General features: G+C 46.9%; 1 protein-coding gene across 1 annotated transcript in view; it reads right to left on the bottom strand.

Moving 5' to 3' along the window:
* KNTC1 (kinetochore associated 1) overlaps positions 1-22313 on the bottom strand; it is a 71558-nt gene extending 49245 nt beyond the window's left edge. The window contains exons 1-21 of the mRNA XM_049767742.1: positions 22185-22313; positions 21463-21583; positions 19672-19787; positions 17028-17106; positions 14572-14649; positions 14352-14386; positions 13583-13693; positions 12119-12212; positions 11025-11077; positions 10741-10856; positions 9742-9796; positions 8552-8650; positions 8130-8173; positions 7992-8057; positions 7623-7698; positions 6622-6750; positions 6453-6542; positions 5400-5453; positions 2955-3016; positions 1276-1387; positions 204-347 (exon numbers count right to left, since the gene is read on the bottom strand). Coding sequence (XP_049623699.1) covers positions 204-347; positions 1276-1387; positions 2955-3016; positions 5400-5453; positions 6453-6542; positions 6622-6750; positions 7623-7698; positions 7992-8057; positions 8130-8173; positions 8552-8650; positions 9742-9796; positions 10741-10856; positions 11025-11077; positions 12119-12212; positions 13583-13693; positions 14352-14386; positions 14572-14649; positions 17028-17106; positions 19672-19787; positions 21463-21583; positions 22185-22313 — 1863 coding nt within the window. The remainder of the gene's footprint in view (positions 1-203; positions 348-1275; positions 1388-2954; positions 3017-5399; positions 5454-6452; positions 6543-6621; positions 6751-7622; positions 7699-7991; positions 8058-8129; positions 8174-8551; positions 8651-9741; positions 9797-10740; positions 10857-11024; positions 11078-12118; positions 12213-13582; positions 13694-14351; positions 14387-14571; positions 14650-17027; positions 17107-19671; positions 19788-21462; positions 21584-22184) is intronic.
* Between the last annotated feature and the right edge of the window lie 2780 nt (positions 22314-25093).

Below are 25093 nucleotides of genomic sequence, written 5' to 3'. Positions count from 1 at the left end.
TCATACATCAAAAACACAACCAAGGTTCCGGAGATAGTTCTGCAGAGAAGGGTACCTTGCACTTGGTTGGCCCAATCTTGATTCCCAACATCCCATATGCTTTCCTGAGAACTACCAGAGTCAGAAATGATCACAAGCCATGCAGGGTGTATCCCCCCAAACAGAACCAAACAAAAAGCCCCCAAACACAAGTCCCAGTGCACCTGGCCTTCAGGCACGGTTCTTTTCACAAATGGGATCACATCATTCTGAAGCCACGGACAAAGATCTTGCAGCGAGACTGGCGTAGAAATCGAGCTGAGCAAGTTCTCGAGCATTTTCACATCAAACTTACTTTCAAAATTTGCCTAAATTATAGTGAGAAGTTTAGATTATATTATTAAAGTATAGTGAGAAGTTTAGATTTCTCTCAATTTGAAATGACAACGTTCCCCAAAGGAAAGACCTATTTGGAGGTCATTCCATTTGTTCTAAGGACAATTTACTCCAAGTAATCTAAGTAATAATATGAACTGGAGGAAACTATGGATTCCATGAAATCTCCCAGGGAGTGTGGAAAAGCAGCAAGGAGACAACGGAATAGACAGAGCCAGGAGTAAGATCTCAACACCAGGGACCGGACAGAGAGCATGGAGGTAAGGCGTTTGCCTTTCATGCAGAAGGACGGTGGTTCGAATCCCGGCATCCCGTGGATGTTCCCGTGCCCACCAGGGCCGATTTCTGAGCATATAGCCAGAAGTAACCCCTGAGCGAAGCCAGGTGTGATCCAAAAACCAAAAACCAAAAAAAATAAAAAAATAAAAAATCTCAACACCATTGGGTGCAGCCCAAACCTAAAAATTAGCAATAATAATAAATGGTTCACAAATGTTTCTCAAAGCAGTTTTGGAGCAAATAGGATTGTCAATGACAAGCTTAACATGCTTCATGGGCTCCGAGCACTGGAAAGGCCCCAAGTAGCTGCAGCACACTCTGCATGACTGAGCCTAGCATTGACCTGACCAGCCCAGTCATGAGCACTGCCCAGAGGGCCAGAGCCCCCTGACCACAGTTTTAGGAGTCCTTCCTTCCACAAACCTCAAAAATTTAACCCAGTACCAGGACAGCATTTATTTCCCCTGCATCAGTTGTTATGCGAGAAGAATTTCCACACTATATTAGACAAGCAGCCCTTATGCTTCTAGAACATAGCTGCCCTCTAACTTCCCACCAGTGACTCAGTCACTCACCACAGGGCCTGGAGCACGAAGGAAAACATACAAACCGTTGCCTTACCCGATGCCTCAGCCAAAGGTATTGTGCACAAATAAGGTTCCCTTCTCTTAGCTGCAAAAAGATATCCTTAAGATCATCTTCGTTATTCAGAAACTCAATCCAAGAACTGCCACTGTGAAGTTAAAGAGGAAGTCAGTAGTTTTGGCCAGAGCAATAGCATAGCAGTAGCATGTTTACCTTGCACACAGACGACCTAGGACAGACCTGGGTTCAATTCCCAGTATCCAATAACCCCTGAGCGCCACTAGGTGTGGCCCCTCCAAAAAAGAGGAAATCAGTCATTTAAAAAAAATGAGGGGGGGGGGGCGTGGAGCATCAGCCTAGCAGGTAGGGCATTTGTGTTGCACATGGCTGACCCAGATTCTATCCCCGGCATCCCTTAAGGTCCCTCCAGCCTGCAAGGAATGTTTCTGAGCACAGAGCCAAGAGTAACCCTTGAGCACTGCCAAGTGTGGCCCCCAAAAAAACAAACAAAAAAGAAACAGCGGGCCAGAGACAATACAACAGTGGGGCACTCGCCTTGCACAAGGCCGATCTGGGTTCAATTTCTGACATCCCATATAGTTTCCCAAACCTGCCAGAAATCTAATTCAGAGGTAGTAGGGATGGTATACCCCACGCACAACAGGAATGATTCCTGAGTGCACAGCCAGGAGTAACTCCCCCCTCAAAACGTCAACAAAAATGTTCAGGGCCAGAAAGAGAGCACAGCGGCCAACCTGAGACAGACTGGGGTTCAATTCCACCATCTCATGTGGTCCCCAGAGCCTGCCAGGAGCAATTTCTGAGCACAAAAGCCAGGAGTAACCCCTGGGAGCAGACGGCTATGGCCCCAAAACAAAAAAAAATGTTCAAAGGTGATGCAGTGAAGTAAATTTCCTTCTCACTCCAGACCCAGAGAAGGCCAGTCATGTTATCCAGAGCTTATTTCTGCTTGTATATAAATTAATTCCCATGGTTTGTGAGATCAACAGCCCCAGGCGGATGTGTCTAAAGAAGCAGGGGTATCTGCAAAGGATTAATAAACCAGGCCAGTCAGAAGAGAGTCGTGGAGTCAGTGGCTTCTCCCTTGTGGTGTCTGAGTGTACCAAGTCAAAAATGACCCTTTCTTTATTAAATAAATACCCATTTGACTAGGAGGGGAAAGGTCAAGTGATCCAGGTGGGCTCTTACATATAAAAGGTTAGGTTTTAAGGAAAGAGGAAGTTGGGAAGTTGGGGAAGCCTTTGTTTTGGGTCAAAAACTGGGGATCGTCTTACACCCGTAGGTCTCCTTGAGATAATCACCACCTCAACAACACCTTCCATTTGTGTTGTTTTTGGGTCACAGCTGCCCACACAGGGTGACTCTTGGCTCTGCACTCAGGAATCATTCCTGGTAGTGCTTGGGATGTACTATCCCTCCCGCTCCTGAATTAGATTATTCTCTGCAAGCCATTTGCATGTTTGCTCATTTTACATTATCAGGGCATCTGTAGCAAAGCAGCACTGAGTATAGTGGGTAGAATGCCTGCCTGCATTCACTGACCTGGTTTAATCCCTGGCACCACATATAGTTACCAAGCCCCCTCAGGAATGATTCCTGAGAGCAGAACTAGGAATGAGCCCTGAGCACTACTGGCTATAACCTGTAAACAAACAAAGAAACCAATAAAAACTAAAGATGAGGAACCTACATACCTGAGTTTCTCTGGTCCAAATGCTCCATAGAAAGTAGTCAACTTTGCCTGAGCCCTGAGGACCTAAAAAGAGGGAATGTGGTAATCTGAAGGGCATGCACTAGGATATCAAAACAAAGACTAGCTTGGAAAATTTCACACTGAGGGCCCGGAGAGATAGCACAGCGGCGTTTGCCTTGCAAGCAGCTGATCCAGGACCAAAGGTGGTTGGTTCGAATCCCGGCGTCCCATATGGTCCCACGTGCCTGCCAGGAGCTATTTCTGAGCAGACAGCCAGGAGTAACCCCTGAGCAATGCCAGGTGTGGCCCAAAAAGCCAAAAAAAAAAAAATCTCACACTGAAAACGAGGCACTTCATTTCTGAAGTCTCACGCCTGTTTCTGCTGTATCCCAGGTGACAGGTCTCTTTTGTATATTAAACAATGACATGCAACATTTTGTTACATATAAACACACATATGATGCGTATATGCATGTATATACATTTTTACATGTGCATTAACGGTATCGTCATCATCACCATCTTCACATTTTCCATTTAAGGCATGCAAAATACTTTATGTAAACTTATTTGATCTCAAACAACCATGGAGTTGTTTGAGTACTATTTTGTAAATTAAAAAATCGATCTTGTGGGCGGAGTGGTAGTGCAGCGGTAGGACATTTGCCTTGCACACTGCTTACCCAGGACGGACCTTGGTTCCATCCCTGGCATCGAACGTGGTCCCTCAAGCCAGGAACGATTTCTGAGTGCAGAGCCAAGAGTAACACCTGAATTTTGCCGGGTGTGACCCCCTCCAAATAAAGATCTTGTGTTCTTGTTTGGTTTAGTTTGTATTGTGGTCACACGTGGCAGTGCTAGAAAAGAATATGTGGGGCCAAGGTCACACCCAGGTTGACCAAATGGAAGGCACTGTGTCTTAACTCCAGGGCCACCTGTTTGATCCCAAAGGGAATGAGTGGTCAGTAAAATAACAGAGCACTTACAACAACAAGACACCATACCAAGAAAATAGTCAAAATAATAAAAGACTGGGAACATAGGACTGGAGAGAGCATAGCAGTACGGCGTTTGCATGTGGCCTACCTGGGACCAATGGTGGTTCAGATCCATATGGGGCATCCCATGTGGACCCCCGAGCCTGTCAGGAGCAATTTCTGAGCACCAAGCCAGGAGTAACCACTGAGCACCACCAAGTGTGACCCAAATACCAAAAAAAAAAAAAAAGACTGGAAGTATAGTACTAATGTAAAGTAGCTTGACCGATGTGTAACCAATCTTGTCATAATCACAGTACCACATACAGCTTCTGAGTCTCACCAGAAATAAGTCCTGGGCAGAGCTAGCAGAAAGTCCTAGAAAGCCCTGGGTTGTAGGTGTACCTATCTGAGACCCTGGATTTAGGTGTAGCTACCTGAGACCCACCCATTTCTGGGAGGGGTCTTGGGAACTGAATATTAGGTGTGACCTTACCTGCTAGACCCCGCCCATACCTGGGAGGGGTCTTGGAATAGGTAGATAAACCTTTGAGCGAGGGGATAAGCCCGTTTGCCCTGCTGGGCTCTCTGGCTTTTGGGTCTCTGCGTTCTGGTCTTTGACCAGCATGGAGCCTAAAGGGAAGATGGCTGAAAGGAGTTAAGATGCAGGGCCAAGAATAACTAGTGCTTGAAAGGTTATGAGTAGGCCACACACATGTGGTGAATAGGGCATGAATAAAGATGACGCTTCCTGATGCCTGCCTGTGAGTGAGTTCTATACCCGCCATTCACCTAACCTGGGACCCACCAGCTGAATGGGGGTTGCGGAGCCACGTGGCCTGGGATGGCATCCATCGCCATCCAGATCCATCTTTAATTATTTGATACAACACTGGGTATTCATTCTATGGTAGCACTGACTCAGAATTCTCAAAATTATAAATCCAATTAAATAAATATCTGGGGGTCAGAGACAGCTCCATGGGTTGAGATATGCTTTGCATGCAGGAAGCTTGCATTCGATTCCTGGTACTACATAGTTACCCAAGTATTATCAGAAGCAAAGCCCAGCATAAAACTGCAAGCAGTCCTTATATATGCCAGTATAGCCAAAAAAAAAAAAGGGGACTTTTTATTTCAATTATAAAAACTAATCAATTTGCACAAGCTACTTATCTGTCATTGAAAAACATTTTATAGGAAGTAGAGAGATAGTACAGGGAGAGGGTATTTGTTTTGAACACAGTGGCACAGGTTCTATGCCGACACCCCAAAAGGACTAGGAGTCATTCCTGAGCACAGAGTCAGAAGCCCTGGACACTGCTGGATGTCACACACACACACACACACAATGTAAAAAACTTGTAAATATACATTTACACACACACACACACACACAATGTAAAAAACTTGTAAATATACATTTCCATCCCAACCCCAATTATCTATAAATTGAATATAATAATTACCTCTTTTAAACCTTCAGAATAGAAAGGAACAGTTTTATCTTCTTTCTTCAGAAGCTAAGATAAACAAGAAACGTGGTTAGAATACTTACGATATTAGAAATTTTATACAAACTGTATCTATTAAAGGAAAAATCTTACCTTTAGAACAATGCCTTTTATTAAAAGTTGATAATGTTTTCGCCACCAGACACAATGATGACTGGATTTTATTTCTATCTATCAATATCTGCTTTTTGTTTGTTGCCTGGCCTGGCAGTGCTCAGGGCTTACTCCTGGCTCTGAATTCAAGGATAATTCATGCTGCGCTGGGGGGACCTTTTGGGGTGCCAGGGATTGAACCTATGTTTTCATGTGCAAGATAGATACTATTGCCCCCTTTATCTATCTGTACCTATATGTGGAGAGATGCATGCATGCGAGTGTGTATGTTTGGGGGAATGGGAATGTGTGTGAAAAGGGATCAAACTCAGGACCTCATACATGAGACCTGGGCTGACCCAGTCCCCAACCCTGGAGGAACAGCAACAAAAGTCTATGGAATAAAGTATTTTCTTTTTTTTTGGGGGGGGGAGGGGGCGCACCCAGAGATGTTTAGGGGTTCCTCCTGGCTCTGCACTCAGAAATCGCTCCTGGCAGGTTCGGGGGAACCATATGGGATTCCGGGATTCGAACCACTGTCTGTCCTGTGTTGGCCACATGCAAGGCAAATGCCTTACCGCTTTCTCCAGCCCTGAATAAAGTATTTTCTAATTTGATCTTGTTAAGCTTTCTCTTGATCTCTTATTAAGAAAACTCACCTTGGGGCCGGGCGGTGGCGCTCGAGGTAAGGTGCCTGCCTTACCTGCGCTAGCCTAGGAGACGGACCGCGGTTCGATCCCCCGGCGTCCCATATGGTCCCCCAAGCCAGGAGCGACTTCTGAGCGCATAGCCAGGAGTAACCCCTGAGCGTCACCGGGTGTGGCCCAAAAACCAAAAAAAAAAAAAAAAAAAAGAAAACTCACCTTTCTTCTTCCAATCAGGCAGACAAGAGGCATACACGTTATCAAGCCTTACCCTGTTTTTGGCATAGTTGAGCATCTCCTGGGTTGTTTCGTACGTCATCCACTGAGCCTCTAAGCAGTAATTCACCACAAATTCGTCATCCTGTTCACAAGAACACCAGTCAGGGGGGCAGGAGTCCCCACCGCAGTGCTCGGCATGGAAGCAGACCTGGAGAGCAGACCTGGATCTTGTGGAGATTCCCCTTTGCTTCGTCCAGCAGCTTCTGCCACTCGGGCTGCTCCCGGCGGGCGTCCTCTGAGCTCAGAGCCAGTTTCTCCAGAATGTCGTTGGCCTTCACCTTGTAAACAAGCTGCCACAGAAACAGTGACAAGGAGAGTGACTTCTGGCAAACCACTGCTTGGAGCCTGAGCTCCTTCTGTATTATGGAACACAGTATGGAGAGGAGTGCGGGTCTCACCAAGGGACGCTCCCTTCATTTCCCTCGTCCATGGCTGTTTCCACACAGCCCTGTCTTGGTGGAGACAACCCAAGCCCACAGGCTGACTCCCAATCCCTACAGAACCCAGTATCAGAAGCAAACTGATGGCTCTTTTCCATCCTGGCCCCAACCTGCTGCACAGGGAACCCACACACCAGTCCTCCCATTATACTCCTTCATTGACTCATGCTGGCCTGAGCCTAGAATTCCATCATCCCTCAGGACCTCTGGAACATTCCAGATGGGCCTAAAAAATGGTTCCTCCTTGGTTGGAGCTATAGCAAAGCAAGTAGGATGTTTGCCTTTCACACAGCTGACCGGATTTGATCCTCAGCATCCCATATGGTCCCCTGAGCCTGCCAGGAGTGATTTTTTTTTTTTTTGGGTCACACCTGGCAGCACTCAGGGGTTACTCCTGATTCTACGCTCAGAAATCACTCCTGGCAGGCTTGGGGATCATATGGGATGCCGGGATTTGAACCACCGTCCTTCTGCACGCAAGGCAAATACCCTACCTCCATGCTATCTCTCCGGCCCAGGAGTGACTTCTGAGCACAGAACCCAGAGTAATCCCTGAGCACTGCTGCGTATGGTCCCAAAACAAACACAAAAGAATGCCTCCTCCTTGAAGCCACCTATTGCAGACGACATGGCAAGTGGGTTACATCCTAGCTCCCGCCTGGCACATTCCCAGTGTTTCACAGGTCTGTCTATGGCCCCCAACTCCAGCACCCCAAAGTTACCTCCACGTCCAGGCCAAACTGAATGGCAAAGCTCTCGGCCTCAGCAAATTTGCGTTTGTGCAGTAACCGACTCAATCTGTGACACGGAAAAAGAGATTCTGGTCAAAGTCATCCTTGGGAGGGAATTTAAATTTCCCTTACAGGGTGATGCTTCAGAAAAAGGGCAAGTGGGGCCTGGAGAGATAGCACAGCGGCGTTTGCCTTGCAAGCAGCCGATCCAGGACCAAAGGTGGTTGGTTCGAATCCCGGTGTCCCATATGATCCCCCGTGACTGCCAGCACCTATTTCTGAGCAGACAACCAGGAGTAACCCCTGAGCACCGCCGGGTGTGGCCCAAAAACAAAAAAAAAAAGAAAAAGGGCAAGTTACCTGTTCTCCGGCAAAGCCTCAGTGAGACACCGGAGCGCTAAGATAGAGGTGGAGGCCTCCGAGCAGCTGAAAAACAATTCTTGGATGAGGGTATTTGTCATTTACTACTGAGGGCTAGCCAAGTAAAACATCACCTACTTTGGATCCTTTTTGCAAATTCCCTCCAGGAGGTATATGGTATCCTACAAAAACAGAAAAAAAAATAGTCAAACTAGGGTCTGGAGTGCTAGTACAGCAGTAGAGCATTTGCCTTGCACTTAGTTGACCCGGACGAACCTGAGTTTGATCCCCTGCATCCCATATGGTCCCCCGAGTCCGCCAGGAGCAATTTCTGAGCACAGAGCCAGAAGGAACCCCTGAGCACTGCTAGGTGTGGCCCCCAAACAAACAAACAAACAAACAAGAAACTAAAACAAGAGTTGAAGAGACTGTACAGGGTGGGAAAGGGGCTTGCCTTTTACAGGACCAACCCTAAGAACTGCCAGGAGCAAACACTAATACCACTAGATGTAGCCCAAAATCCAAAATCAAACCAAAAATCAAGTAACACATCAACTTACTGAGCTAATTCCCGTTTGTACCAGAGAAGAAATACTACACACTTCCAAAGAATATAGTATTTCCATGGTAGGTAATGAATAAACGAGGAAGTTTTTCATCTAAAAGCAAAGATCAGAACAATTAATGTAGCACATCAATTCAACATGTGTTGAATTGCTATGACATAAGCTAGCACAGATTAAAAGGTGGCACACAGATGAACGCCAAAATAATGTATAGGATTGGCTGGACAGCTAGTAGTCGGTAGAGCATTTGCCTTGCGTGAGGCAGAACAGGGTTCAAGCCCCAATACTATAGATGGTCCCCTGACCACTACCAAAAGGGATCCTTGAATACAGAGGCAGAAGTAAGATCTGAACACATTGGAGTATGACACCCACACCCCAAGAAAAATTGAATAGGGACTGGAGAGATGGCTCAAGGGCAGGAGCATATGTTGTGTTTGGGACTCTGGGTCTGAGTTTCATCCTTACTGCTCCCCAATGCAGCAGGAGTGGAAATGCCCAAACACATTTAAGAAATAAGAGGGGCCAGAGTGATAGCCAGGGTATTTGCCTTGCATACAGTTACTTGGGTTCAATTACTAGCATCCCATATAGTGCCCTAAGCCTGCCAGGGGCAATTTCGGAGCACAGAACCAGGAGTAATCCCTGAGTGCTGCCAGGTATGACCCAAAATTAAAAAAAGAAAAAGAAAAAAAGGAATAAGAAGGGTTGGAGCAATAGCACATTGAGCAGGTTTGCCTTGCACATGGCTACTAACTCCTGAGCACTGCCAGGTATGACCCAAAATAAAACAAAAAATCAATATGTAGTAAGAGCTTACAAATCAAATATCAATATCAAAATAAATATATTTATTCACATATCACATAAAATTATATTCTTGGGCTGGGGGGCTGGAGCCAACACAGGAGTTAGGGCGAGTAGTTTGATCCCCCAGCACTGCCTGGCCTGTGAGCACCACCAGGTGGAGGTTCAGAGAAGAGACCCAGTCTTGCTGGGAAGGGGTGAGGTGATGGCCCTGCGGAAGCACAGCACCTCAAATGGACTCTCGTGCCCTGCCACGACTGATCCTGAGCACAGGTAAGTGTGGCCCCCAAATAAACAAATATGGTATTAGTTTCGCTGTCTACGAGGCAGTTTGCGATGTATCATGTGGACGAGAATGGAAGCAGGTTCTCCAGTACCTTGGCATCTGCAGTCCTCGTCAGAGTGACTAATTTCAGGCTGGAGCATCCGGTCCTACAGAAAAGGAGATGCAAATGAAGCGCATAAGCTTTGCAAATGGACAGACAAATGCCAAAGCAGGGTGATCCCCTAGTACATTCTTTTTTTTTTTCTTCCATTTTTGAGTCTCACCCAGCAGCACTCAGGGGTTCCTCCTGGCTCTAAGCTCAGAAATCGAGCCCGACAGGCTTGGGGGACCATATGGGATGCCGGGATTCAAACCACCATCTTTCTGCATATAAGGCAAAAGCCCTACCGCTGTGCTATCTCTCCGGCCCTAGAACATTCTTTTAATCATACACTTTAAACTTTGTTGCTTTGGGTTTTATTAGTTCCCACCTTTGGCAGAGGTCAGGAAAACTAGAGCTTTTCTCTTTTTTTATTTAAACAAGGAAGGGGGAAATGTTAGCCCTCTCCAATGCCATATGCCAATCTCAGCTGGATGGTGAGGTCCACTCACAGCTGGGAGGGGTCTGTGGTTGGTAATTAAGGGGTTGCCTGGTGGAGAGGGAGATGAGACACAGGAAGGATCCTGCAGGAGCAGGAAAGAGGCTGCTTAGCTTAGAGGCCATGTGAAAAAAGCACATGGCGATTGGGGCCTTGTAATAAAGCCGGATGTCTCCTGAATCTTCAATTGACTGCCTGTGGATCATTTCTTCGCCATCACCCTGCACCTACAGACCCACTTGCTGAATGCGCTGCAGGCGCCGGGCCGAGAAAGGCCTCCCCACCATCCATGACATCAGAACTCTTTATAATTAATAATTAATATAACACATCCAGAGACCCTCACGGTGCATGTGAATCCACCGGTCCGCGCCTAGACCTACCGGCAAGGAGCTCCCCCGCCTCGGCCTACTCTTAGCACACAGAGAAGGTGCCCACAGTGACCGGGGCACAGAGCCAGGCGGGCAACCTGACTCGCATAGGAGGCAAACCCTGACAGGCTCAGAACGTACCGAGTGACAGAGGAAGGTGTGTCTGCCTCTGTGGTGAGAAGAAACTCTTCCACATGGAGAGAGGGCCAGTTCCAGACAGGAGTGAGGGTGAAGACGTCCCACAAGCTCAGCACATTCTGCAAAAGAGACACTTCGCAGATCGAGCTCCTAGAGTCGGAGTTTAGTCGGCCTCTGAACTCTGGCATCGAGGCCAGGACACAAACCCACCCCAGTTCATGTCCAGACCTTTAGCCATTAAACGTAATATTGGGGAAAAACAGTGCAGAAAGACATTTGAGACATACGCCAGTGTCGAGCACGAACAGCAGATTGTCCACCAGCAGGAACTTCTTTGCACCTAAAATAGAGAAAGAGATGGAGTGTGTTAATTCTATGTACCTACAACCAAGGGCACAGTTTTTGGGGTGGAGGGGTACAACTCTCGTACAAATGAGGCACCTACTTTATAACTGAGCCACTTCCCAGCACCCCTCCAGTCAGATTTCAAAAGCAAACACACCAACGGGAAGGTAGAAATACATTTATACCTAAAGTTACCAATCTCATTTATGCCTGCTTTTTTTGTTTTGTTTTGTTTTGTTTTGGTTTGGTTTGGTTTGGTTTTTGGGCCACACCCGGTGACACTCGGGTTACTCCTGGCTCTGCGTGCAGACATCTCTCCTGATTGGGGCTAGAGTGGTGACACAGCAGTAGGGCGTTTGCCTTGCACACTGTTAAATCCCCTGGCATTCCAATTGATCACCCAAGTTCTGAGAGCATAGTCAGGAGCAACCCCTGAGCGTCACTGGGTGCGGCCCAAAAACCAAAAACCAAAAAAAAAAAAAAAAGAAAAAGAAAAAAGAAAAGAAATTGCTCCTGGCTTGGCATACCATATGGGATGCCAGGGGATGGAATCGTGGTCCATCCCAGGTCAGCACATGCAAGGCAAACGCCCAACCGACTGCACCACTACTCTGGCCCCTCGTGTCTGCATTTTTAATTTTAGTTGTCTAGGTGACTACTGAAAAGTAACCTCCTCCCCCCACAAATGATGACAATAGCATCCTGTAAAAAAGCAGTCATGAAAATGAACAATTAACAACCAATCTGGCTTGTTTAAGAATAACAGACGAGGGCCGGGAAGGTGGCGCTAGAGGTAAGGTGTCTGCCTTACAAGCGCTAGCGTAGGACGGACCGCGGTTCGATCCCCCGGCGTCCCATATGGTCTCCCCAAGCCAGGGGTGATTTCTGAGCTCATAGCCAGGAGTAACCCCTGAGCGTCAAACGGGTGTGGCCCAAAAACCAAAAAAAAAAAAAAAAAAGAATAACAGACGTTTCATAATGACGCAGCCATCAAAATGCACTCATCACTGCCCCAAGTAATTTATGAAGTGCTTACCTTGAATCAACTCCGTGTCAACAACATTCTGGACTGTCATTTGGTTCTCGGAAGAATCCGGTGTCCATCTGGAGATGGCACAAAGGCCAGTTCCCTACAGAACAAGAAGGATAGCAAATATGAGGCTAGATGCTGAGGTGCGGCTGACCTGGGTTTTTTTTTTTCCTTTTTGGTTTTTGGGCCACACCCGGCAGTGCTCAAGGGTTACTCCTGGCTGTCTGCTCAGAAACAGCTCCTGGCAGCACGAGGGACCCTATGGGACACCGGGATTCGAACCAACCACCTTTGGTCCTGGATCGGCTGCTTGCAAGGCAAACGCCGCTGTGCTATCTCTCCGGGCCCTGACCTGGGTTTTGTACCCCCAGCACTGCTTGTGTTCCCCACAAGTGATCCCTGAGTAGAGTAACCCCTGAGAACCAAAGGGTTTGGCCGGGCCTTCTCTTGCCTCTACACACACACACAAACACACACACACCCCAAAGGGTTTGGTGGGGCCTTCTCTTGCCTCTATACACACACATACACGCGCGCACCATCAAATGCAAACATGGTCAGTTAATCTGATCCTTTAACAAAGCAGAAAAATCACCACAGAGCTGTCCCCCAGTCCCCTAGAGGCAATATTTTTCCAACACAGAAGCTTATGTTATTTAATTTTATGATCTTAAAATTTCCCTGTTTTCATTACACATTACAAAATAATTCATTTTTAATTTTTTTGGTTTTCTACCATGCCCGGCAGCACTCGGGGTTACTTCTGGCTCTATACTCAGAAATTACTCCTGGCAGGCTTGGGGGACCCTATGGGATGCCAAGGATTGAACCTGGGTTGGCTGCATGCAAGGCAAATGCCTACCTGCTGTGCTATTGCTCTGGCCCTTAATTTATAATTTAGCCCAAACCACACACTTTTATGCTTTTTATTTTATTTACTTTAATTTGGAAACCACATCTGGCAATGCTTAGGGTTTACTCCTGGTTCTGTGCTCAGGGATCACTCCTGGTAAGCTGTGGGGACAATATGTGGTGGTGGGGCTCAAACCTGATTTGACCACCTGCAAGGAAAGTGCCTTACCAACTGTACTATTACATCAGCCTCTCCAGTGCATTTTTAGTTGTTAATTTTGTGCCATATCCAGTGATGTTCAGGGGTTACTCCTGGCTCTGCATTCAGAAATTATACTTGACAGACTTGGAGAAACCAAGCCTAAATCAGCTAGCTGCCTACAAGGCAAGCACCATGTCCACTGTACTACCTCTTCAGCTCTCTGCTTTTTATATTTTTTTTTTGTGGGGGGCCACACCCAGCAGCCCTCAGGGGTTACTCCTAGCTATGCGCTCAGAAATGGCTCCTGGCAGGCTTGGGGTCCATATAGGATGCCGGGATGTTTTGGGTTGGCTGCGTGAAAGTCTGCTGCTTTAAAAAAAAGAAAAAAGAAGAAAAAATATTATAAAAAGATTTACCCCAATTATCACAGAGATGTTGCTACTGAAATCTCCAACCACAAGATTGAGACACCCGAGAGTATGATACTGTTCAGTAGAAATAAAACTGGACTTGATTTCTCCTTGTAACTGCAAAAAGGAAAAAAAAATCAAGTTGTCATATATAACTGGCAAAATAATTTTAAGTCACTGAATTACAAACATTTCCCCTTTTGGGGGGGCGGGGGCACACCCAGTGATGCTCAGGGGTTATTCCTGGCTCTGTACTCAGAAATCGCTCCTGGCTTGGGGGATCACATGGGACGTTGGGGATAGAACCGAGATCCGTCCTGAGTCAACCATGTGTAAGGCAAACAACCTACCACTGTGCCATCGCTCTGGCCCAAACATTTTCAATTTTGTTAGTGTGCATGTATGTGTCTGGTGCTGGACACAGAAGACAGATCTCATGAAACATGAAGAATGTTTTCAATTTATATTCACAGTTCTATAAACATATTTTTGGGAGGTGTTCACACTCAGAGATACTCAGGTGTTAATCCTGGCTTTGTTTGCAGGACTTTGTTCTGGTGATGCTTGTGGGGGACCATATAGGATGCTGGGAATCAAACCCTGGCTAGTGATGTGTAAGACAAGCACCATACCTGCTGCACTATCTCTCTGAGCTTTTAAATAGAAATAGTAAGGTGTCATATGAGGGCCATTCTAACACATCAGCCAGGAGACCAACTGCCCTAACTTTTAAAATGAAGGTTTCAAGAAGCTAGAGTGTTATCGTTTTTCTTACCTTCTTCGAAGTACCGAAGTCAGCATTCTCAATTGCTGCAGAGCAAAGAAAGCAGACTGAAGTTAAGAGACTCAATCTGGGAGACACAAACACGCCACCCCTTTGGTACATACAGTGCTAATACACAAGAATCTCCTTAAAGTGAATATTTAAAAAGTAACCTGAAAAAAAAAAAAAGCATTTCTATCAGCTCATAATAACAAAACAAGGCATCACTTACCTTGCTGGATTTTCCCAAGCTGAAGGTTTGTTACATAAAAAAATCCATTGGTTGTAAGAAGCAGCAAATAATAGGTATCTGTTAAATAAAAAATAATCAAAGCAAAAACAATTTCTCTGAAAGTCACATGTGTTTATTTAAAGTTCCAATAAGGGTCGGAGTGATAGCACAGCGACAAGGCATTTGCCTTGCACACATCTAACCCAGGACAGACCCAGGTTCGATCCCAAGCAACCAATATGGTCCCCAGAGCCTGCCAGGAGCGATTTTCTAAGTGCAGAGCCAGGAGTAACCCCTGAGCACTGCCAGGTGGCCAAAAACCAAAAAATAAAATAAAGTTCCAATGAGGACCTGAAACCAGAGTAAAATCAGCTCATGGCTGAAGGGTGATGCTCAGGACACGTACAATACTTTTCAAGTTTGGTTTTTTTTTTCCTTTGGTTTTTGGGCCACACCTGGTGTTGCTCAGGGGTTACTCCTGGCTGTCTGCTCAGAAATAGCTCCTGGCAGGCACGGGGGACCCTATGGGACACTGGGATTCGAACCAACCACCTTTGGTCCTGGATCGGCTGCTTGCAAGGCAAACGCCGCTGTGCTATCTCTCCGGGCCCATGTACAATACTTTTCAAAAAAGCACATGACTGTGTCAGGTTTCTTGTTGCCTCACCCTCCTGGTAACATTAGGTCCGGCAGTCTGGACACAGTTCAATGCTTGGTCAATGATGAGATACTGCTTGAGCACGGGGTGCAGATGGGACTCCCACAGGGATAGCCAGCAAGGGAAGCACATGTTTCTGTTTCTGGATTAACATGGGCTGTCAGCAGACACTATAGCTCCTTGAGCTACTCCCTGACTCCACATCTTAAAAATGTATATTTGGTTGGGGCTGAAGCATAGCACAAATAGGGCATTTGCCTTGCATGCAGCCAACATAGGTTCAATCCCCACATCCCCTACGGTCCCTGAGAACCATCATGAGTAACCCTTGAACACTGCTGCCAGGTATGACCTAAAATCAAAAACAAGAAAGTATATATGCGGCTGAAGAAAATGCAGCAGGGAGGGCATTTGCCAGGCATGCAGCCCACCTAGATTTGATCCCCAGCATCCCATATGATCCCGTGAGCACCATCAGGAGTGATTCCAAAAGTAAAGTTTGTAGCTCCCACCAACCTCTCTGTCCTGCCCCAAATGACTTGCCAGAAAAAATATCAAACATGCCAAAAGATCTAAGCAGAGGCCTAAAACCAGGCTCAGGTGCCTGCCCTCTGCCCTAATCTTGGGTTCATCCCCACACCTGCACGGCTGCAGGAGCATCAAGGCATGGAGGCGGTTGGCCCTGAGCACCACGGCCTAAGCAGCACCCCTTCTGTGGCTTCTACATTGATCTGATCTGTCTAGCCAGTCCCACCAGGGACCCCAGATCTTCCTGAGCATTGCTGGGGAGCCCCTCCCTCCCAAAATATAACAAGGCATAATTTTTTTTTTTAACCTCCTTGGGTCACACCCAGGAGTGCTCAGGGCTTATTCCTGACTCTGCACTCAGAAATCACTCCTGGCAGTGCTCAGGCTTTCATACGGGATGACGAGGATCGAACTTAGGTGAATCACTTGCAAAGGCAGTGCCCTACCTGCTGTGCTATCGCTCCAACACCTGATCCCTAGCTTTAAGGACAATAAACTTTCTTCTTGGCTGTAATGTGCCTCAACTGTAGAGCATATGCCTCTTAGTGTGAGGTCCTGGGTTTAATTTCCAAGTCCCAACATCACAATCAAATAAAAGGCTACGAACTTGAATTTTTATTTGGGAGTCACACCCGGCAGTGCTCAGAGGTTCCTCCTGGCTCCAGGCTCAGAAATCGCTCCTGGCAGGCTCAGGGGACCATATGGGATGCTGGGATTTGAATCACCGTCCTTCTGCAAGCAAGGCAAATGCCCCACACCTTCATCCAGCCCCCAAACCGAATTCTTATCACAACAATGAGAATAGTAGAAAATTTGATAAATAGCACAGAAACATTATCATTACACATTAATCAAAAACCATGACCCCCCAAAAAACAAAACTGGCCAGAGTGACAGAATAATGGGTAGGGCACTGACCTGGGTTTGATTCTCAGCATCCTAAGCCTCACTGGTAGTGATCCCTGAGCACAGAGCCAGGAGTAAGCCCTGAATACCACTGGGTGTGACCAAAACTTTAAAAGAACAACAACAGGGGCCAGGTGGTGGCGCTGGAGGTAAGGTGCCTGCCTTGCCTGCGCTAGCCTTGGACGGACCGCGGTTCGATCCCCCGGTGTCCCATATGGTCCCCCAAGCCAGGAGTGACTTCTGAGCACATAGCCAGGAGTAACCCCTGAGCGTCACCGGGTGTGGCCCAAAAAACCAAAAAAAAAAAAAAAAAAGAACAACAACAAAACCTCCACACACAAAAAATTAAACCCACAAAACTTACCTTCAGTTGAATTATCTTTCTCGATAACAAGATTCTGGTAAGTACATTGATTTTCATCATTATTTTTCTGAACAAAAACCTAATGCAGAATAATTTTAAGTAAGATTAAATCAAGAAGATGGGGCCGGAGAGATAGCATGGAGTTAAGGCGTTTGCCTTGCATGCAGAAGGATGGTGGTTCAAATCCTGGCAACCCAGATGTCCCCCACCACCCCACCCTCACCCCCCCTCCCCCGTGCCTGCCAGGAGCGATTTCTGAGTGTAGAGCCAGGAGGAACCCCTGAGCACTGCCGGTGTGACCCAAAAACAAAAACAAAAAGATTAAATCGAGAAGATATGATCAAGTCTTCTATTTAAACTTGAAAGTTATTCATTGTCCTCAGTATCAGTAATAAGCCTGCCTACATTCTAAACACTTCCATTTGGGGGGCTGGGGAGGACTGAGGGGGAGCTGCTACATCAGCGATGCCCCAGGACCACACTCTGTGGGGTATTTGCAAACCGTGGACGGCTGGATCCTGGGTTGACCGCATGCAAAGCAGGTGCTTGAGTTCTTGGACTATCTCCCAGGCCTGAGATACATGTTTTCCTTTTTTCCAGGAGGGGGACCCCACACCCAGCGATGCACACTCTGGCCTTGCACTTAAGCGGTGGCGCTAAAAGGTAAGGTGCCTGCCTTGCCTGCACTAGCCTTGGACGGACCGCGGTTTGATCCCCCGGTGTCCCATATGGTCCCCCAAGCCAGGAGCAACTTCTGAGCGCATAGCCAGGAGTAACCCCTGAGCGTTACCGGGTGTGGCCCAAAAACCAAAAAAAAAAAAAAAAAAAAAAAAAAGAATCACTCCTGGGGGGCCCGGAAGGTGGCGCTAGAGGTAAGGTGTCTGCCTTGCAAGCGCTAGCGTAGGTTGGACAGCAGTTCGATCCCCCGGCGTCCCATATGGTCCCCCCAAGCCAGGGGCGATTTCTGAGCACATAGCCAGGAGTAACCCCTGAGCGTCAAACGGGTGTGGCCAAAAAAACCAAAAAAAAAAAAAGAATCACTCCTGGGTGCCTGAGAAACCATATGGGATACTGGCAATCAAAACTGAGCCAAATCAAGAGCCCTACCCCTTACTCTGGCCCCTCTTACACTCTTTTTTTTTTTTTTTTTTTTGGTTTTTGGGCCATACCCGGCAGCACTCAGGGGTTCCTCCTGGCTCTACGCTCAGAAATCGCTCCTGGCAGGCTCAGGGGACGGTATGGATGCCAGAATTCGAACCACTGTCCTTCTGCATGTGAGGCAAATGCCCTACCTCCATTGTATCTCTCTGGCCCCCCTCTTATAGGCTTTAACTCAAGAAAAGATTAAGGTTTTTGTTTATTTGATTTTTGGCTCTGGAGCCACACCCTCCCATGCTCAGGACTTAGTCAGGGATTCTCTTCGCCCAGGGATCATTAGATCACTACATTCTGTGCAGGGTAATTAACCTATGTTCAATACTATTAGGCCCAAAAAAGTTCACTCTACAATGGAAAATTACTTGATTTCTTTCTTTTTTGTTTTTGTTTTGTTTATGGTTTTTTTTTGGGGGGTGGGGTCACACCCAGTGGAGCTCAGGCTCAGAAATTGCTCCTGGCAGGCTTGGGGTACCATATGGGAAGCCTGGGAACGAATCCGGGTCCATCCTGGGTTGGCTGAGTGCAAGGCAAATAAATGTCCTACTGCTGTGCTAGCACTCCAGTCCCTAAAATGGAAAACTATTTGAGACCTTGATAAGAATACCTCTATAACTTAATATTTTTTTAAACTTTATTGATTGATTAATTGGTTTTTGAGCCACACCTGGCAGTGCTAAGGGGACCCTATGGGATGCCGGGGATTGAATCACATCTCTCCTGGGTTGACTGCTTGCAAGGCAAATGCCCCCTGCTGTGCTCTCTCTCCAGCCCCTAGAACTTAATTTTTTAATTCTGCGTTGCCTTTATGTTTCTGATATAAAACTCTTATAAAGAAGAATTTTTTTTTCTCTTTAGGCCACACCATGTGATGCTCAGGGGTTACTCCTGGCTGTGTGCTCAAAAATAGCTCCTGGCTTTTGGGACCATATGAGATGCTGGGGGATCAAACCGGGGTCCATCCTAGGTTAACATGTGCAAGGCAAATGCCCTATTGCTTGCGCCACTGCTCGGGTCCCAAGAAGAATTATTTTTAATTTAGAAGCCAAGGAAAGGCCAGAGAAACAGTTCAAGGGATGAGCATATGCTTTTTGGCATTCACAAGTTTGATCCCCAGCACAAGGTTCCCCAAGATATACCAGGAGCATCCTCAAGCAGTACAAGATGTGTCCCCAAGACCAAAACAAACACAGCCGCCACAAAACCAATAAAGGTTTGCTAGAGTTTGACTGTCCAGATTATCATTTAGGACGGGGTGGCGAACAGGACTTTTACCCTCACTCAAAATGGCAAAATGCAATATGTGTTTAATATATTATTGTTAAAATTATATGCTTTTGTGTGAGTGTTTGTTTTGGCAGGTCACTGCGTGGTGTGGCTCTCTGACTCTCTCAGTTTAAAATTTTGGCTCTTTGTGTCAAACTTGTTTGCCACACCTAATTTAGGACATAAGGAATGAAAAGAGAAAACAAGATGAAGGGTGTCTTACGTTAGTGAGCAACGTTTGCTTCGATGTGACATGAATGAGATGGAACTTGCCACTCCTCTCCCCCACCAAAAGGAACCTTCCTTCTTGAGAGAGGCCAACTACGTCCACGTTAGTGTCTGAAAATTTCAAATCACAGTTTCAAACTTCTTTCGAAAATGTGCTGCGGTATGAAACTTTGTATATTTTGTCACAGAAAGTCAACTACGCACACTTTTTTTGGGGGGGTTGGGGGGGTCACACCCGGCAGCGCTCAGGGGTTTCTCCTACCTCTAAGCTCAGAAATCGCTTCTAACAGGCTCAAGGGATCCTACGGGATGCCGGGATTCGAACCACTGTCCTTCTGCATGCAAGGCAAACGCTTTATCTCTATGCTATCTCTCTGGCCTCAACTACTCACACTTTTAAATATTTCAAAAGAGTGATTAAAGAAGTTAGAGAGGGGCCAGAGAGATAGCCGGCATGGCATCCCCTATGGTCCCCCGAGCCTGCCAGGAGCAATTTCTGAGTGTAGAGCCAGGAGGAACATCTGAGCGCTACTGGGTGTGACCCAGAATCCACCCCCCCAAAAAAAAGAAATTAGAGAGATAGTATAGTGTTGCAAGTCAGCCCCTGAAGAGGCTGACTGATGGAGGGATGGAGGATGAGGCCTTTCTCCTCCAGCTCGGACCACACGTCTGTTTCCCTGTTCAGTTGGCAGTTCTGAGGTGAATGCGGCGGGCAGAAAGCCAACAGGCAGTCAGGCTTCCGAAGAAAACAGCTCTTTATTCCATGAAGAGGCCGAAGCCCAAAGGCCTAAGAATAGGCCCCAGGAAAAAAGCCCCTCGCCTTCCACAGACCCTTGCTTTTATGCCCCAGAATCAGGTACTACCCAACGGTGGGATCAGGTACCACCCAATGGTGGGAGCAGAATCAGGTACCACCCTAGGGTGGGGGCAGAATGCCAGGTCACACCCTAGGGTAGGGCACAGTCACTGATCAGGGTAGGGTCAGTAACATAACAATCCCATTAAAATGTTAACATATGGGCCGGGCGGTGGCGCTAAAGGTAAGGTGCCTGCCTTGCCTGTGCTTGGATGGACCACGGTTCGATCCCCCGGTGTCCCATATGGTCCCCCAAGCCAGGAGCAACTTCTGAGCACATAGCCAGGAGTAACCCCTGAGCATTACCGGGTGTGGCCCAAAAACCAAAAAAAAAAAAAAAAAAAAATGTTAACATATACAACAGCATAGTGGTAGGGCGTTTGTCTTGCAGGTGGCCAACCCTGGTCGGACCCAGGTTCGATTTAACGCCTTACCTCCTCCATGCTATCTCTCTGGCCCCAATTCCCAGTATCCTATATAGTCCCTGGAACACCACCAGGAGTGATCCCTGAGTTCAGAACCAGGATTAATCTGAGAGCACGGCCAGTACACCCTCCCTCCAAAAAAGTAAATAAATAAAAAATAAAGCCATTAAAGGAAAAGATTCTCAGTAATTCCTATTCAGTCAACAAATTTAAAAAAATTCCTTTTTTTTTGATTCCCAGCTGTGCTCAAGGTTCACACCTGGCAGGATTTGGGGAACAACCTGGGGTGTTAAGGATAAAACCTGGGTTGGCTTCATGCAAGGCATATGACTGACCTGTTGTACTATCTCTATAGCCCCTCAGGCTGCCCCACTGGTGTTTGGCACTCAATATATTAGATTAACGGCATTCAAAATTAATTTCTTGGATCAGCCTAATTTCTGGTTTCGGGGCTGATGGAGCAGGGGAGCCGACTTCCGATCTCACGGAGTTGCATGAGACTCACCGAATGCAAGATGCAACTGAAGCGATCTGCAAGTATTGTCCAGCAGAATCACTGATTGGTCTGCGACAATGATGAAGCCATCGCTTAAGCAGCACGCCTGGATCTTCGGGCTCAAAGATGCCTGCGGGGGTGAGAGTGGAGGGTGAAACAAAACCTTCCCACAAATTGAATATCAAGGCCATCCTCCAAACTCTGGTTTAACCACGAGAGATTCCCTACTGTAGAGCTAGGCCTAGAATGTCAGGCTCACACCAGGAGTGGCCTCCAGGTTCCAAATAATGCTTTGGGAGTCTTCCGTACTCCAGAAATAGAATCCATAGAGTATTACTTTCCAGAAGGCCAGGAACAAGAATACATTAAAGGCAACTATTGTTATTAAAAGTTAAAGTACAGGCCGGAGTGATAGCACAGTGGTAGGGAGTTTGCTTTGCATGCAGCTGACCCAGGACAGACCTGGTTTCAATTCCTGGCATCCCAGGTGGCCTCCCGAATCTGTCAGGAGCAATTTCTGAGCACAGAGCCAGGAGTAACCGCTGGTTGTGGCCCCAAAACAAAACAAACATGGTAAAAGATATAGAGAAAAAGTGTCAAAAGAATAGACCCAAACTCAGTGTTCTTGTTTGTCCAGGAGTAAGAATGGGAGAGCCTGAGATGAGGAAGGGGACCCCTCTAGTTCTGCAACTACTGCAGCTAACGACAAGTAGAAGCAACACCAATCATACCGTGTCAGAGGAGATCTTCGCCAGCAAGTCCACTTGATACAAAGCTGTGCCATGTTCTTTCTGTGAACCAACACTGAGGTACCCACTTCCGGTATCATCATTGGTCAGCAGCTCAATTTCATTCCACATGTTTCGAGGCTTGTCTTCCGGGCCAGGCGCCACTGGCTTCCCTGAGATACTCGAATTAGAGACCAAATCACATTGGTGCACTGAATCCAAATGGAGTCTTAAGAACAGATGGGCTGGAGCGACAGTATAGCGAGGAGAATGTCTGCCTTGCATACAGTCAAGTCATAATCCCTGACGTCCCATATGTTAGCCCTGAGAACCTCCAGCTGCTGAGCGTGGAACCAGGAGTAACCCTCGGGCATCACCATAAATGGAGCCCAAAACAAAAATAAAAGTTCGCTGTTAGGGATGTGACTCAGACGGCAGAGGGTACATCTTGTATGTGTGAGGTCCTAGATTTGATCCCCATATAATCTGTTCCCCCCCAAACACATAATAACGAGTCTATACTTGTCTTACATATTGGAAACATTGGATCTGACCCCTGGAAATGAGTTGCTACCCTAAAGAAAGAAATTATTAAATGCACTGCATCCTGGAATGCTTTCTTTCCCTTATAGGACTCTTTTTTTCTCTCTTCTTCTATGTCCTACATAAAATTGTTCCATCATGGAAAAAATAAGGTTTCCAGCCAGCGGTAGTTCAGGGGGCTAGGTGCTTGCTTTACACATGTACACCCCCACTTTCATCCTCAATACCACATATGACCCCTTAGGAGCTTCCAGGAGTGGCCCCTGAGCATAGAGCCAGGAATCAACCCAGAGTACCACCGGGTGTGGCCCGAACTCATTCCCCCAACAAAAAGTTTTCAGAATTTTGTACCATAAGTAAATAGAAAGGTGAAAAACCCTGATTAACTTCCTGTCTTTTGAGTAATCAGGGAACCTGAGAGAACCTTTGGTTTTTGGGTCATACCCTGTGGTGGCGCTCAGGAATTACTCCTGGTTCTGTGCTCAGGAATCTCTCCTGGCAGGCTTGGGGGATCATACGGGATGGCGCTCAGGGATTACTCCTGGTTCTGTGCTCAGAAATCTCTCCTGGCAGGCTTGGGGGATCATACGGGATGCCGGGATTCGAACCACCGTCCATCCTGTCCATCTGATCAGCTGTGTACAAAGCCAACGCCCTACCACCCTATCGCTGTGCCCTACTGCTATGCTATCTCTCTGGCCCTCCATGTCATCAGCCAATTTATTTACCTCATTTACACATAGTGAGAGGCAACAGAACACTAAAACACAGAACAAGCCCCGAATCAATCAAAGTTGAGAAGAATCAAATAATTATAATTTTTGGCTAACTGCCAGCAAAAGAGGTTTTAAAACTTATAGAGGGCAGAAATGATTCTGAGTTGGCACAGATTCCCAGCTCCGCTAACCTTTGAGCTGCTGACTTAACCTTTATATTCCTCGATTTTCTAATCGATAAAACATGTTACAATGCTACTACAAAGGCTGTCATAAGCTTGTTTTTGTGTGTGTTTTGTTTCTGTTTTTTAATTTTAGGTTTGGGGCCACTTCTAGTGGTGTTCAGGGTTTACACTTGGTTCTGCAGTCAGGGGTCACTCCTGGTGGCACTCAGAATTCAAATCAGGAACAGCCGGGTGCAAGAAAATGCAACTCAGGTGTCAACCTCAGGTACTATCTCTCCAGTTCTATTGTGAGTTCTTTTTTTTTTGGGGGGGGGGGCACACCCGTTTGATGCTCAGGGGTTACTCCTGGCTAAGCGCTCAGAAACTGCTGCTGGCTTGGGGGGAAACATATGAGACGCCATCGAACCGTGGTCCTTCCTTGGCTAGCGCTTGCAAGGCAGACACCTTACCTCTAGCGCCACCTCGCCAGCCCCCTACTGTGAGTTTTCAATTCAGAGCTAAGTTTAGCAGTGGGAAAAGCCCAGTTAAGTGTGAATGAATCTGTAATTGTATTGGTGGAAATAAGTAAGACCTGGTCTTGGCATTTACAGTCATAGGAGTGTTTTAAATTCAATAAAGATTTTCTTGGGCCTGGAGAGATAGCACAGCGGCATTTGCCTTGCAAGCAGCCGATCCAGGACCTAAGGTGGTTGGTTCAAATCCCGGTGTCCCATATGGTCCCCCGTGCCTGCCAGGAGCTATTTCTGAGCAGACAGCCAGGAGTAACCCCTGAGCACCGCCGGGTATGGCCCAAAATCCAAAAAAAAAAAAAAAAAAAAATTTTCTTACCACCATGAATGAGGCGTGTCAAGCAAACAAAATGAATTTCAGGGATTGATGTTTGGGAAAAACCAAGGAGGTAAATCAGAGGCAGATTGGGAATACTTTTTGTTTGCTTGTTTTTTGCTTTGGGGCCACACCTAGCGGTGCTCAGGGGTCACTCTTGAATCTGAGCTCAGAAGTGCTCAGGTGGAACCCAGATTCCATCCCCAGCACCTCATATGGTTCCCTGAGCCTGCCAGGAGCCGGGAGTGATTTGTGAGAGCAGAGGCAGGAGTAACCCTAGAGCACTGCAGGGTGTGGATCCAAAACCAAATTAATCGTGATCAAATAAAAGAATCCAATATAGTGGGACCAGAACAATAGCAATGCTTTGCATTAGGCTGACTTGGGTTCAATCCCCAGCATCCTCTAGAGTTGGTCACTGGAGGCCACCAAGAAAAACCCCTGAGCATAGAGCCAGGATTCATCCCTGGGCACAGAGCCAGTTGGATCCCTGACATCCCATAGGGTTCCCCAACCCCCAGCCTGCAAGAGTGATTTTTTTTTTTGTTTCTTTTGTTTTGGGGGTCACACCTGAGCACAGTGCCAGGAGTCACCCCTAAACACAGAGCCAGTTGAATCCCTGACATCCCATAGGGTCCCCCAA

This window comes from Suncus etruscus, chromosome 2 (genome assembly GCF_024139225.1).
Source record: "Suncus etruscus isolate mSunEtr1 chromosome 2, mSunEtr1.pri.cur, whole genome shotgun sequence".
NCBI lineage: Eukaryota > Metazoa > Chordata > Mammalia > Eulipotyphla > Soricidae > Suncus > Suncus etruscus.
Note: the sequence above shows the minus strand (reverse complement) of the source record. Positions and strands in the feature narration are given on the sequence as shown.